At 44.7% G+C, this 15,631-nt stretch overlaps 2 protein-coding genes across 2 annotated transcripts; one reads left to right on the forward strand and one right to left on the reverse strand.

Annotated features, from left to right (window-relative positions):
* Positions 1-1,040: 1,040 nt before the first annotated feature.
* LOC123166187 (protein CWC15 homolog) lies at positions 1,041-4,411 on the reverse strand. Its single transcript, XM_044583956.1, has 7 exons — positions 4,152-4,411; positions 2,563-2,669; positions 2,375-2,416; positions 2,204-2,288; positions 1,713-1,803; positions 1,514-1,620; positions 1,041-1,388 (listed from the first exon to the last, which is right to left on the reverse strand). The coding sequence occupies exons 1-7, from the start codon at positions 4,280-4,282 to the stop codon at positions 1,265-1,267; spliced, it is 687 nt and encodes a 228-aa protein (XP_044439891.1). The 5' UTR covers positions 4,283-4,411; the 3' UTR covers positions 1,041-1,264.
* A 7,090-nt stretch (positions 4,412-11,501) lies between these two features.
* LOC123166400 (putative leucine-rich repeat receptor-like serine/threonine-protein kinase At2g24130) lies at positions 11,502-14,615 on the forward strand. The gene is made up of 3 exons (XM_044584198.1): positions 11,502-13,505; positions 13,710-14,181; positions 14,269-14,615. Exons 1-3 carry the CDS (start codon positions 11,502-11,504, stop codon positions 14,613-14,615), a joined length of 2,823 nt encoding a protein of 940 aa, XP_044440133.1.
* The last annotated feature ends 1,016 nt before the right edge of the window (positions 14,616-15,631 follow it).

A 15,631-nucleotide genomic window follows, 5' to 3' on the forward strand; every position in this document is an offset into this window, starting at 1 on the left:
AGCCCATACTGGAATCTCTAAAAAGTCTAATATTTAGAAACAGAGGGAGTAGATAGCAATAAGAAACAGGCCACAATCTGAAAATATCAACCGATAAAATAGAAAGAACCAGCAGATAAGTTCAGCCATGGCCGACAAAACCAGATCACATCATTGGAAAATAAGAAAACTGCAGAGCAAGGAGGCCAACTGACTAATTCAACCAAAGAGAGAATATGTTCACCCAGCCTCACTCAGCTGCCCCTGGAAAGTGGCCAGCAAACATCATGAAAACCAGGGAGTGATTGATCTCCAAGCAGCACAACGACTCCGATGCCATGAGAAACAGGGGCATAAGGTAACCTGCCATTTTGCTCGGCTAAAGCTCTCCCTACTACTAGAGTAATCACAAATTAGACATTAGACATTAATAAAACAGTGAGAACCACAAACCAAAAACACAACTTCAATTGCAGGCTAAGTAAGATCATTTCCCCCTAAGGAGCCAGCAAGAAAATAGAAATTCAATTTGCATGCAACATAAAAGACCAAATAAACAATAAATCCAAAGTAGAGGAGAGAAGAAATAGAAAGGAAAATAAGCTACTTCATTCGAATTCGATGACAAGCAACATTATCTCAACATCAATCGACAAAATCAAGATATCTTCTATGCAGATTCTGAACAGTAAGAATACAGCAAATGCAACCATGCAAGCAGAACTGACTGACCAAATAAACAAGGAGAGAACATAAATGTCCCCTAGCTCCTCCCGACCAGCCATGAAAAAAGTGGCCAGCCAACATTGGAGAACCAGGATATAAATCTCTGAGCAGTACAACGACTCCAATGCCATGAGAAAGAGGCAAAGGGTAACCTGCCAATTTGCTCGGGTAAATTCTCACTAACTGTCCATCTAGCCAAACCAGAAAACAATCAAATAGAGAAGGAACTTTGGTTGCTAAAATCAGTTTCCCAAAGAGAAGGCCGACAAGAAAATTGGTGTATCAACCACTCAATGAACTTTCCAAGACACTGCTGGGCAGTCAAACAAACTGAGTACACGACAAGCATACATATTTTCCAGGTCAATGTACCAGTAGAAACATCCTGAGGTCTCAGCGAAGCATCAGTAATACACAAGCAGTGGGTTCTTTTCTTTACTCTTAGGAACAGGGTAAAGATATCACATTAAGATAACGTGGCTGTTACAGTTATGTCATACAAATCGATCTTCAGAATACAGAAACATCACAGGCTCTTTCAGCATGCATACTGTGGAAATCACTTCATGTACCTATGCAGAAACTTGCGATGGAAATCACTTCTGATGGTATCGTTGATGAACCGTTTCGGTGTCTTGGTCTCTCCACGAGCCTGGTTCTTGAATACAACATCATCATCCCACCTGCGACAAACACATATATGAACAGGATTAAGCTCGGCATAAAGCATGGCAGCATTCTTTCATAAAAAAAGGGCCAACAAACATAAAAGAAGCACATAATATGATACACGCATCACTGTCCTAACCTTCTCTTCACATTGAAGGAACCGGAGTTATTCATATTGATCAGTGGGTTTCCTCGCATCAGCTCAGCCTCCTTCATCTTGGCCTCTTCTTCTGCTTGCTGACGCTCCTGCAGCAAACAGACATGACTTCACATTAATTCTCTAAACCTAAAGAAAAAGAGCGCCTCAAAATGATAATGCAGAGAAGAAAACAACAAACCTTTCTAAGCCTGTCCTCAGCTCTTTCTTTTTTAATCCTTTCAAGCTCTGCCATTAGTGCCTCAGTGTCATCGTCGTCGTCATCATCGTCGCTGAATAAAAGATTCAATTTGATGAGTAAGACATAAAATAAGTTGAGATAACCAACTGAACTACAAAAGTGGGCCCAGCTTAACAGCTCTGTCCCAAAAACTATCAGGACAATTGCTGCATTATTCTTTTTTGCTATTTTACTATATGTTTTTCTGTAAACATAAACATAATCCGACTGCAATGAAAAGCATGCTAGACAGCATAAGAATGTGTATCACCCAATTCCAAAGTTTATGGTAGATAACACATAGTGAACAGTTTCGGCCCCAATTTAGGATAAAATTTATTCATGCAGATAGAAGATGTATCGATCCCATCCATATAATGTAACAGAAAGAAGTCTCATCAGCATTTTGAACGGGTGTGATTAATAACCTACTGAGCAAGAACTAAACAGACCTTTCATCATCACTTTTGAGTTCCACATCAGAGTCATCTGCATCAATTTCACGTGGAACTATCTTATCCTCATCCCGTTTTGAACCTGTGATTACCAGAAGAACCAAGTAAATTATTATGCTGCCTTGAAGCTAGGCACTAAAAATACTTTGGTAAAGTAGTGTCACCGACCTTCTAAGAGCAGGCTTGAACTTTTTCGCCGGTCCCTCTCGTCTGCGGGAAAGAAGTGGTTGAACTAATCAATTACAATTCCACAGATACAATAAAACAACAATAGATAAAAATCACGGAAGAAAGGATATGGCAAGCACTATCTGCCCAAATGAGGGAGAAAGAGCAGATGGATCCAGAGGTATTACCAACATAGGACTTATCCTTGGATGAGAAGTGCTTGCGTTCACGCTCCTCAAGTTCATCCCTAAGATTCCTCTTCTGTACCTCCTCTTGAGTTTGTTGTCCCTCTTTTCTGCACATAAAGCGGGAATGTCAGTATGTAGACATCAAAGAACTGCCAGCCCATTTTGTTAAGGATTCGGTGTCAAGAACTAAAAACAATCATGTAAGGCTGAAGCAATAGTTTGGCAATATATGGTGTTCTAGGTTCTGTTTATGTAACAGGTAATAAACCCAGATGATGAACCAAATATATGAACCATGCTAAGGAATTTTTTCATAGATTTACTCTCTTGATGCAGCAGCAGCAGCAGCAGCAGCAGACAAGTTCAGGTGATTATGTTCGTTACAGTTACACTAGGTGCTAAGTAGTTACTGCAGCTCCAAAATGCAAATAGTTGGTTGTCCTGGTGATAAATGGCTACATTTTGTTTGATATTCCCAGGTTTTTCCACATAACCTGACTTATTTAGGTCAGGGGTGTTCAGTATGTTACTTAACTAGTAGTATTGGTGCAGTAAACAAGTGTCTGGGTTTGTACAGAATCAATCTAATCCTGGCAACCTTGAACCAAAGTAGCAGACTATTTGCAAAGATTGCCAGAGAAAAAGCCGGTTGCACTTGTAATGGCCTATTCAGGCCCAAAACATATGCAATATGACTACATAGTTGGCAAAAGACCAACCACAACCTGCGCTAATGTAAGGACTGGCGACCGGCATATGTCGCTAGCACTCTATCGCACAGGGTTCAACGAGCAAGGTCAGGGCCAGCCATCCCTATATTAGCCATGTACCGTGTCCATGATTCTGGTTTAATTCCACTTGGTCCTTGGTTCTTGTTAACGGGTAATAGACCCCAAATGAGGAACATATGCACCATGATGAACCATTTGCTTACGGTGGTTAAATTTATTCTCCATACGCTGCAGCAGCAGACATGATTCAGGTAGTGCTGTAGAACATTAACACTTGGTGCTAAGTAAGCTCCCCAGCTCCAAACATCTAAAATGGTGCTTTGTTCTGTGTACCACCTACCAACATAGCAAACGGCTACATTCTGTTTGACCTTTGCAGGTTTCCACACGCATCCAGACTTTCTTAAGCCAAGTATGTATGTAAATATTGGTTAGTTAATTCCGTTGTTGCAGTAAACAAGTGGTGCCTTTACTTGTCAGATTGTACAGAAAACGACCAAACCCCGGCAACCCCACACAGAATAGCAGACGCTGCGTCCATTTCCAAGCGATTAGCGGGGCAGGGTAAGAAACCACTATACGGAGTTGGCGATACACAACCACCCCCAGCCTGCGCCGAGGCAGGAGCTATCCATGGCCAATTGTCGCCGGCAATTCTACCACGCGGAGACCGATCTGGACGGAGCCCAGGCCTCCAGTGGCGAGGAACCCTAGAACCCGTTCGTTCCCCCAACCCCAAATTCCAACGGCGGCGTGCGCGCGAGGCCTCTAACCAGGCGGGCGATTCGAGCCACCGGGGGCGCGGATTCGGTACCACAGCGCGGGGCGGAAGGGGATCGACGGCGGGGTTTAATTTACCTGGGCTTGAGGGAGGTGTGGGCGGCGAGGTCGCGGGAGGAGTACTTCCCGGAGGGCCCGAAGATGCGCGTGCCGCCCTGCTCGTTCCCGCCCTTCGCCGGCGCCCACGTCGGCCGCGCCGCCGTCGTCATCCTCTCTCTCTCTCTCCGGCCGGCGGGAGGCGGAACCCTAGCGAGCCTCTCTTCCTCCTTCGGGTTTGGATTTGGACTGGCGTTGGTGGAGACGACGGGGAAAGAGGAAGGCGATTTTGCGGAGAGGACCCTGCAGAAGCGCGTTTTGTTTCCTTCGTGGCGGGCCGGCCAGGCCAGGATCCGGTAACGACGCGACGCGTGCATGCTGGGCCTCCAGCGACTAGAAACTGGGTCTCCAGTTGCGTGGATGGGCCTCCTCCGACAGACTCTTGCCTCACAGTCTGGGCCCAAACCCTATTCGGCGCCTTATGCGCCAAAAACAGGGTATCTACAACTGGCGCACACTCCCTCGCTTCAAGTCCGCACTCTGACGCATGGGTTCACACGCCCATGAGCACCCAATCCGAATGGGTAGGGGTATGGGTTGTCAACTTCATCCATGGGTCTTACCCTGGTAACCTTCCAGAAGCTTCCCAACCATTTTTTAATGTGTTTTTGGTTTCCCGGTTTTCTTATTTCACTCGGGTTTTGTCCATTTTTTTCTCTTTTTGTTTACTTTTTTTCATTTTTCATTTTTCCCAATACATGAACTTTATAAAAATTTAGATTTTTTGCAAATTTGTGGAATTTCCCCAAATTCATGAAATCTTTTTCAAATTACTCAAAAAAATCAAATTATTGTGAAAAAATTCAAATTCGTTAACTTTTTTACATTTTTGTATCTTTTCTCAAATTATGACTTTCCCAGGTCTTAAACTTTTTTTCAAATTCGAAAATAAAATTTTTCTGCATTTTTTCCCTAAATCTCATGAACTGTTTCCAAGTTTCTTAACTATTCTAAAAAAATAAACGTTTGAAAAAAAATGAAATAAAATCGAAACTTTTAAATTCGTGGAATTTTTTGAATAAATTATTATTTTTAAATTCGTGAACATTTTTTGAAATTTGCGAAATTGTCAAATTTATGAACTTTCTTGAATATATGATTTTTCTAATTCATGAATATTTTCGGCGTTCGCAAACTTTTTCGCATGTTGGTGAACTTTTTTCGAACGGTCAACCATGCATTCGAGTTCCAAATTATCTTGACTGGATATATACTACTTAGTTTTATTACCATCTTCAAGTAGAATGGACGTTTTAAAACAAGCATTAGAAGGAAACAATATGCTGAAGGGAATGAGACAAACGAAACAATGGAAAAAGGTCTCAGTCGAAACAGTCACGCAACCGCTCAAACACCAGTTGGGCCTAGTAGATTGAGCCCACTATCATGCATAGTGGAGCCAGAAAGAGAAACAGACCGGCGCTGAAATCGCCAATAAGGAGCTCCCCAGTCTAGAGGGATCAAAGCACCAACTCATGAAGCCACCTGCCTTATTTTGCATTTCCTTTCATAAGCACCGTAGCGCGCGGTTTTCCAGTCAGTTTTGGAAAAATATCTAAGCTTCTATTGTTTTTAAACATGATTTTTTTCAAATGAACATTTATAGAAAAGCGAACAATTTCCTGATTTTTTTTAAACATGAACGTTTTCAATTGTTTGAAAATGCAACATTATTTCCAAATATTTGAACATATTTTAAAACAAAACTGTTTTCAATTTTGCACACATTTTTTGAAAAGATGAACAAATTTTGAATTTTCTGAATAATGAGAAATGTATTTTTTAGAAAAGCAAGCATTTTTATAAAACATGCACATTTTTAAATTTCCTAAAACTCAAACATTTTCTTAAAAAGCAACAATCTTGAAATTCCTGAGCATTCTGTAAAAAGAAAAGTTTTTTGTAAAGGAAAAATAAGAAAACATGTGAAAAGAAACAACATGAAAAAAACAAAACAAAATAAGAACTGAACCAAACCAACCCCTCCGAAAGGTTCAAAAAAAATATGAAAGCTGGAAAAGCTAAACGGGTCGGCCCAATCGCTCTACCTATGCGATTCGGCGGCAGCTTGCCTCAATAAGGGGCAAGTAGGAAACATCTCACATGTTTCTCAACAAAAAAAAAAGAACGTCTCATAGTCTTCATCATTTTTGTGTTTTCTGTTATTTCTAAAGAAAAATGTGTTTCATTTTCCTAAGGAACCACCTTTGGATGGTCGAGACCATCCTCGGGTTGGTTTCAACCATTGGCTTGGTCGGCTGGCTCTATGCGGCATCGGCCTAGATCGAACCTGTCTTCATCGTGGGTTGTGCTTCATATGCAAGAACCATCTCCCGCTTAGGCCTCATTTGGTTGTAAGGGGAAAGTATCCCAGGGCTCTGATCCCCTCGAGGGAGATTTCCATGGCCGCCCGGGATCTTCTCGCACCACGGGGAGATCACCATGTGAGTTTGGGGGACTGGGAGGAAACTGCCAAATTTCTTAGAAAATTTATATTGTCAAAAAAACATGCAAACCTATCTCTGATTCTTTTTACACAAACATCATCTAAGTTCAAAATTAATTGAAATGTGTATATATGTCCTTCGAGAGACCATGAAATTCAGGAAATTTGAGGAAAATCATAAACATGGAATGTACCCATAAAAACAGCAAAAAAATTCAGCCCAATCATACACGCTGACCATAAGGTATACATGTCAAGTCGCACAAGTACCGCTTTACCAAGGAAAATTAAAGCATTTACCATGAAAACGATGCCTATATGTGACTGCCCATGTCAAAAGGATTTGTTGTTGGAAGAATCATTGTTTTCACCATTAACTTCTTTGCACATTTTCATAGGTGAGCTTTAAGAAACCTGTAAAGCAGAAAAGAACTGTGTAGTTACTATAATACCGAAACCAGTACCAACACTAGCGATGATTCTGCTGCGCTCCATCACCACCAGGACTGTTGCAAAGTTCAGTTGGCTACATCATCGCACCTAGCACGTGACGTGCACACACATGCAAGCGTGCATATGCATATGCATTCATACACACACCCTTTATTTCTAAATGTAAGACGTTTTGGCAGTTCAATTCAAATTTGAACTGCCAAAACGTGTTACTTTGAACTGCCAAAACGTGTTACGTTAAAAACAGAGGTGGTACAATACAAGAGTGTGCATATATGCACGTATCCGCAAGTAGAATAGACACATCTTATGTCACGTGGCATGCAACTGTTCATGATCGATATGGTACTATATATTATGTATGAATCTTACATTAATCGTGTGATAAACTGCTAATTTCCCCGGGTGTTGGGTACGGAATTGAAGAGCATTCATCGGCGTGACGCTACTATATGTGATGGGGCCGACAGACGTCATCTTCCATGACCGATTGTTGTCAACGACGACCACAAAGCTGTCTTCCAACTCGTGTTAATAATTAACACCCAAAGAATTGACCAATGACTACTACACAGAAAGTAATCGAGGGGAAAAAGGAATACCAGAGCACGCGCTCGATTGATTAGTCGGTCCTGTGTTAATTCCTCGTGGCGCATTTGGTGTTCTCTCATCTCACCCCTCGGTGGTTAATACAACATTAGTTTACTAATTATTGTTTTTAGACAGGGTGAACATTAGTTAGTTTACTGATGGTTGGGGATTGCCTACTAACGACTACTTGTGAATTCTTTGAGTTGTTAATCCTCCAGTCATGCCCTTAGCAAGCATGCATGCTGGAGTCCATTAGCCGGCCATGCCCGACCATCATCACTCATCAAAGATAAAAGCAAAAGGATCTCGAGTCAGGTCATTATTTCGGTGCTTTCACGACCAAATTGACATAAACAAGTTAATTAACTTTGCTCGGCACTGTTTGTTGCATCTGATGATTTGATTGATCGTCTCCTTTCACGACCAGTAATGTTGTTTAGTGTTGTTGTAGATTTGATAAGAACTTCAATACTCTTTACCACAAAAGAGTATTCGGTTGGCTTTACCATCAACACGCTTGCTAGCTTTAACAAGTCAGATCCAGGATATGTACCAGAAAGCGGTCGTAAAAAGATTCAGGATATGTAGCAGAAAGCGGTCGTAAAAAGATTCAGGATATGTAGCAGAAAGCAGTCAACACACACTGGTTCTGCTCAAGAAAGATTGTTACCTCAACCATTTTACTAAAGTTATGGAGTTTTTCAATTTTGACCTGAATGTACAGGAGTAAAGGGGCTTCAGAATATTAACATAAGATGTACTCCCTTCGTCTAGGTGTGTAAATCATCTTACGTTGTGCGCTGTGACCAAGGCGGAGAGGAAAACGAGAAAACTTAATGTCTTTTTACTAATTAATAGCATTGCATGCAATGAACTAACCACTGCATGTCATGTTTGGTAGTTTCAAGTCATTGAAAGCATGCACGGCCCACATCTCTTATTGGTTGATATGTCACAAAACAAGAAACGAGGAGGGAGCTAATGTACCGTGCCTAAGTGTTTTGGGATTATTTGGTTTTCGTAAGGTGACTTACACACCTAAACGGAGGGAGTACAATTCTACCTGATGATGCCAAAGTGTGATCTGTGTGCGTATCTGTTCAGACTTAGATTGTGACCCAAGCATCATTAACTTAACCGAAAGAAAAAACTTTGAGCCTGGTATCTGACGCAACATTGGAATATTGACCATGCATGCTATCATGACACATCATATTAAGGTACTTTGGGGATCGTTGCAGGCAGAGAAGCAATAAGCAAAGGTTGATGTGATGGTAACTAACGCTATCAGATTACTCATATCTGATGCATTTGATTTCTCCCATGTTCTTTTTCGTCCGAAAGATGATTCCCTCCTTGTTATTAAGATAGGGAAAGGTAGTAGAGTGCCAACCACACAAATAATGATCTAACGATCAAATCTTAATTAGACTTTTTCTTTCCTTGGGAAAGGGATATTCCCAACCTCTTCATAGGTTGATGCACACAACTATCTTATTAAAACAAAGTTAAACATACGTACAGTCTTGCAATAAAAGAAAAAACAAGTGGTGCCACAATCGGCCTACAATAGGATTGCATGACTCATTCACAAATCCTACTACAGGACCATCATCCAAGCCGGTTGAACATAAGCCAAGCAACCATCTCTTATTGGCTACACCAAAATGCAATGGCCTCCACACGATGCAGGGAACACCACATATGGATCCACCTGGTAGCTCCAAGGATAATTGCAATTTTTGTTGGAAGTTTTGACATGTTAAAAATAATAATCAGCCCGGCAATTCCAAATGGCCCAAACTAAAGCGCAACCCCGGTCAATCAGTTTTCAAACAAATTTGGTATACTTGTTGAAGCTTGTGAATTATAGGCCACATGGACGGTAGGCCAGAGTATGGTGGTAAAAGGACATGTCAAAAATAAGTGTTGAGCGATTTCCTCCTTATTATCACAAAAGCTCACACTTCTTGGAGCCCTCCATCCCCGTTTGCCTAGATTATATTTTCTGAGAACCACATTTCTGTCCAAGTACCACATGGAAATCTTGTTTTTAATGGCATTTTGATCTTCCAAATGTATTGCTTGCGACAAACTAGATCGGCGTTGATGATGTCAGCATACAAGGAATTATTATCAGCATATTGATCTTTCAAATATATTGCTTGCGAAAACTGAAGCATCATTGATGAGGTCAACATACATGGATTTGACGAAGAAAACACCAGAGAAACACATCATGTTCTTGATACAAATCGATCGACATTAATCTACGAACTAAATATAACCAAGTCGTCCACTTATACCTAGTGAACAGCCTTCAAAACTCGGTATTCAAGGGGCTCACTTGTAGTACCGAAGCTATAGAAATATCTTTGCGCTACACAATATTGTGAAGACTTGGATACTAATGCCAAGAGGCGCATCAACTAGCCATGTGTCCTCCTATAATCTCGTCTGAAAGCCATTACCAACCGAGAATGAACCTCGTCTAAAGAAATCCGCCTCGAAAAAGCCTTTCCAAAAAGTGAATCTATCAGCTTTGCGTCACCTAGGACACAATTTTTGGTTTGAGGTATTTGTTACAAAGCAACTCCTGCCAAACACTCCCCCTCCCTACCCATCATTAAGCATCTTAAACAACCATTTACTCCCTCCATTTTTACTTACCCGCATATTAGCTTTGACTTAAGAGTCAAACTTTATAAACATTTGGCCAAGTTTTTAGAAAATAATCTAAACTTTCACAGTAACAAATACTATACATGGTATGTAAATATATTCAATGATGATTTTAATGGTATTGATTTGATATTGTGGATGTAATATTTTTTTCGTATAAACTAGGTTAACGTTTGCAAAGTTTGACTCGAGACAAAGCTAATATGCAAAGTAAATAAAAACAAAGGAAGTAGTAGGTATTCTTAATTTCGAGGTCCTCGATATCTATCCCACTTAGCTCGTTACTTTTTACTTTTTTCCTTTACATCACGTTGCCAGAAAAATCTGGATCAACAATAATCCAATCTTTTCATTACCCCTTTGCGTATCTCAAAGGAAAGCATAAACATCGGTAAGATACCGAATATCATTTTTTATAGAACACAGTATAGACACATGCGCTCATATATGCGCGCATACACTTATTTCTATGAACACACACACAGACCCTACCCCTACAAGCACCTACGAGAGCTTGAGAACTTCTTCTTCCACCGAACGCGCATCGCTGGAGATCCTGAAATGAATCCAGAAATTATGTGAGCACTAGAATTAAAACCCTAATATGCTAGGAATACCACTGTCCTCCTAACCATCTAATCACTAACCAGGGTTAGTTCTTAGATACTGAATATCATTGATAAGTCAAGTCTATCCCCATAAGACTTGTACGTAGTCAAAGTCATACGTAGAAGGCCATAAGAAAATCCTATATTTTGGGGGAAGGGGAGTAGAGTTTAAGCTTACATATATCCATGGAATCACCATGAAGTGATAACCCAAAGGAAAACCTTGCACGCAGGCATACACATACATGCATGCATGATTAGCCGTTGAGACGCTAATTGTAGCATTTTTGTACGCTAATTAGTCTCATCCGTGGATTAGATATCCCGTGAGACCGTATCCAAACCACCAGGCCGGCCCCACAGCCATGCATGCAGATCGTATCCAAACCCTAATTAGTTAGGCACGGCGCTCGATCACCAACCTTTATAAAACCCTACCCGCGCTGTGCAGCAAACCTTGCACTCACCATCACCAACCCATTTTGCTTAGCTCCGATCTGATTCCGAGATCGAGCACCAGCTCCAAGCTACCCGGCGCGGGCTCTCATGGCCATGGCCGCCAGACCAATCACGGTCCTCATCTTCACATTTCTCCTCTCCCTCCACACCGCAAGCCCGGCTCTCGTCGGGGAAGAGGATGACCGCTCCGTGCTTTTAGTCTTCAAGGCCGGCGTGTCCGGCGACCCCAAGGGAGCGCTCGCTGGCTGGGGTTCGCCGGACGTATGCAACTGGACCGGTGTCGCTTGCGACACGGAGCATCATGTTGTCAAGTTAATACTAAGTGAACAAGAGCTCTCTGGCAAGGTCTCGTTCGCGCTTGGCAACCTCTCCCACCTCAGGACGCTCAACCTCTCTGGCAACCACTTCACTGGAAGCGTCCCGCCGGAGCTCGGCAACCTCTCCTACCTTAAGTTTCTGGACGTGTCCTCGAACACGCTCACCGGGACGGTTCCGCCGGAGCTTGGCAACCTCTCCCGCCTAAAGTTTCTCAACATGTCGTCGAACATGCTCACCCGGGCGGTCCCTCCGGAGCTCGGCAACCTATCCCGCCTCAAGTTTCTAGACGTGTCGTCGAACACGCTCACCGGGATGGTCGCACCGGAGCTCGGCAACCTCTCGAGACTCAGCATCCTCGATCTCTCCGAGAACGTCCTCTCCGGGGTGGTGCCGCAGGAGCTCGGGAAACTTTCTCGGCTGACGCAACTCAGCCTCAACAGAAACCAGTTGGAGGGATCGATTCCGGTGGAGCTCTCGCGTATTCAGCACTTGTTATACCTCAATCTCGGCGACAACAACCTCTCCGGGCATATCCCGTCTGCTATCTTCTGCAACCTCTCTGCCTTGAACTACATTGATATGTCGTCCAACTTTCTAGACGGCGAGATCCCCATCCGAGCGGATTGCCCACTCCCCGAGCTGAAGTCCCTTGTGTTGTGGTCCAACAAACTCAATGGCAGCATCCCCCGCTCGCTGTCAAACTCGACGAAGCTCCAATGGCTGCTACTACAGACGAACTTCCTCACCGGCGAGCTGCCGTCGGATGACATGTTCAGCGGCATGAGGAGCCTCGAGTATTTGTACCTATCGTCCAACTTCCTCGCGAACTCGCGGAACAATACCAACCTTGAGCCGTTCTTCGCCTCACTTACCAACTGCACCGGCCTAAAGGAGCTCAGCATCGCTAGGAATAACATTGCCGGCACGATCCCACCTGTCATTGGTCGCCTCTCTCCCGGCCTCATGCAGCTCCACCTTCAACTTAATAGAATCTTTGGTCCGATCCCGGCGAACATCTCCAACCTCACCAACCTCAGCTCCCTCAACCTCTCCCATAACCTCCTCAACGGCTCCATCCCACAGGGCATCACCAACATGCGGCAGCTCGAGTGGCTGCACCTCTCAAACAACCTGCTCTCCGGTGATATCCCGTCGTCCCTAGGCATGATCCCATGGCTCGGGCACGTCAATTTTTCGCAGAACCGGCTCACCGGCGCCATTCCTCCGAGCATAGTGCAGTGTGTGATGATGCAAAATCTTGACCTCTCCTACAACATGTTGCAAGGCCAGATCCCAGCTGGCTTGTCTAGGCTGAGCGGACTGCTCAACCTCAACCTTGCCGGCAACCTGCTGTCTGGCGCGATCCCCGTGACCCTGGGCGAGATGGTTAGGCTGCAATTGCTTAACCTGTCCTCAAACAAGCTCTCCGGCACAATCCCGTCACAGCTCGGCAGCTGCATCGAGCTCAAGTACCTCGATGTGTCCTGCAATGGCCTCACGGGGACCCTCCCTCAATCCTTGGAGAAGGTGGCGTCGCTGGTGCGTGTTAACTTTTCATACAACGACTTCTCGGGCGAGGTGCCGAGCGGCGGGGCCTTTGCAGGGTTTCGGGCGGACGCGTTCCTCGGCAATGACAGACTGTGTGCGGGGACAGCGTCGATGACGCCTGGGTTGTCAAGGTGCAGCGGCGCGAAGCGCAACTTGCTCCATAACCGGCAAGTGGTGTTGCTCGTCGTCGGCATAGTCGCGAGCTTCACGATGGCAATCATTGGGCTGGCCGTGTGCCGCGCCGTGGGACGAGACAGGCGGCGCTCACCGCTGCTACCATGCGAACCCAACACGAGGGGGGACTACCCGAGGATCTCTCAACGGGAGCTCTACGAGGCGACTGGCGGGTTCGAGCAGTCGAGGCTGATCGGCGGGGGGCGGTTCGGGCGCGTGTACGAGGGGACGCTCCGTGACGGCACGCGTGTCGCCGTCAAGGTGCTCGACCCAAAGAACGGAGGCGGCGAGGTCTCCCGGAGCTTCAAGCGGGAGTGCGGTGTGCTGAGGCGGACGCGGCACAGGAACCTGGTGCGCGTGGTCACCACGTGCACCCAGCCGGACTTCCACGCCATCGTGCTCCCGCTGATGACAAATGGTAGCCTCGAGAGCCACCTCTACCCGCGTGACGGCGGCCCCGGACGTGGCATGGACCTCGCATGGCTGGTTGCCATCGCCGGCGACATAGCCGAGGGGCTCACCTACCTGCATCACTACGCACCCGTCCGCGTCGTACACTGCGACCTTAAGCCCAGCAACGTGCTCCTAGATGACGACATGATGGCCGTCGTGGCCGACTTCGGCATCGCGCGGCTGGTCAAGGACATGGGGGACGACGACAACACAGGCTCTGCTGACCCCTGCAACTCCACTGCCGGATTGTTGCAAGGCTCCGTGGGCTACATCGCACCAGGTAATTTACAACACAACCGTAGTGTAAATGCATGTGACGTTCTTCTCTTAACATTTTCATCATGGTGTTCTTGTTGCGTGGTTTCAGAGTACGGACTCGGAGGCCACCCTTCGACAGAAGGCGACGTGTACAGCTTCGGCGTAATGCTACTAGAGATGATCACCGGGAAGCGCCCGACCGATGTGCTCTTCCAAGAGGGGCTCACGTTGCATGGCTGGGTGAGGCGGCACCACCCTCATGACCTCACCGCCATCATCGCACGACCATGGTTGGCGGCCACGGACGCGATGTTGTCGGTGGCACAAGCGAACAACGTCGTCATCGAGCTGATGGACCTTGGGATCGCGTGCACTCAGCACTCACCGCCGGCGCGACCCACCATGGTGGATGTGTGCCGCGCGATCGCCCTCCTCAAGGATTCGTCTTCTTCCTGACGTACTTGTGGCTACGTCATGATATATATATTAGGTTACATAATAAACTTGTGGCATTCCCCGATCCAGATATGAAGATAGTCGCAGGGTTCATGGAAAACTCGGGGGTGCTGGACGTGAGGACATGTACAAGTAACAAGAAGACAGCGGGTGTGGCAAGGGAGTACGGGTTAGAGACTTACCTTGTACGTTGATGGTATTGAGTATGTTTTGTATCTTATAGTTAAACTGTTACCCCGGCCGGGGCTTGATGCAATTGTATAAGCACATGACCCGGTGGTGTTTTCGGTCATGGGTCTACGGTGCTGCAACTCGATAAGCAGCAGATCGAGTAGTCGAGGCATTTGTATTTTGTATTGTGTAAAAAAACGAAGTGTAAAAAGTTTCGTCCTTAACTTTATGTCGCATGCAGAGTCAATTACACTACTAGTGATAAAATTTGGCACAAAAGTTCACTTTAATGCTAGAACTATAAATGGTTTAAGAACTTGGCTTAACGGTGCACATACGGTGTTGTACACGCCTGCGACGCGCCAGCTTGGTGTAGGGCCCGCTGTCAGTGACAGAAAGGGCAAGGCAGGGCGTGTGGCCTGTCTTTTGCGAAAAGTCTCTTGATATTTTTTTTCCCTGAAGGATAAGTCCCTCGAGAGAAACTGTATAAAAAAGAGAAAAGCTACTCGTTCTAACTCGCGACCTATAGGTAACCTGCGCTAGTGGTGGCTAGCCCCCACACCAACTTGGATTTGACGTCAGTATAAATACATAGGCTTTAAATACTTTGGGAAACACGAAAAAATATATTGAAAGTTTGAAACACGTGAAATCTTTTCAAAACAACCTTAAATTTTCTTAAACCATGATCACTTATATATACTACATGAATCTGATATTAAAGATCAGGAAAGAAATTCAACATAAATAAGAATTTATTTAGTATACAAAAAATTCTAAAACTAATTAAAATATTTTCTTAAAATGCAGTTTTGAAGATCATAGTTTTCTTTAAAAAATCATAA

This window comes from Triticum aestivum, chromosome 7D (genome assembly GCF_018294505.1).
Source record: "Triticum aestivum cultivar Chinese Spring chromosome 7D, IWGSC CS RefSeq v2.1, whole genome shotgun sequence".
Taxonomy (NCBI): domain Eukaryota; kingdom Viridiplantae; phylum Streptophyta; class Magnoliopsida; order Poales; family Poaceae; genus Triticum; species Triticum aestivum.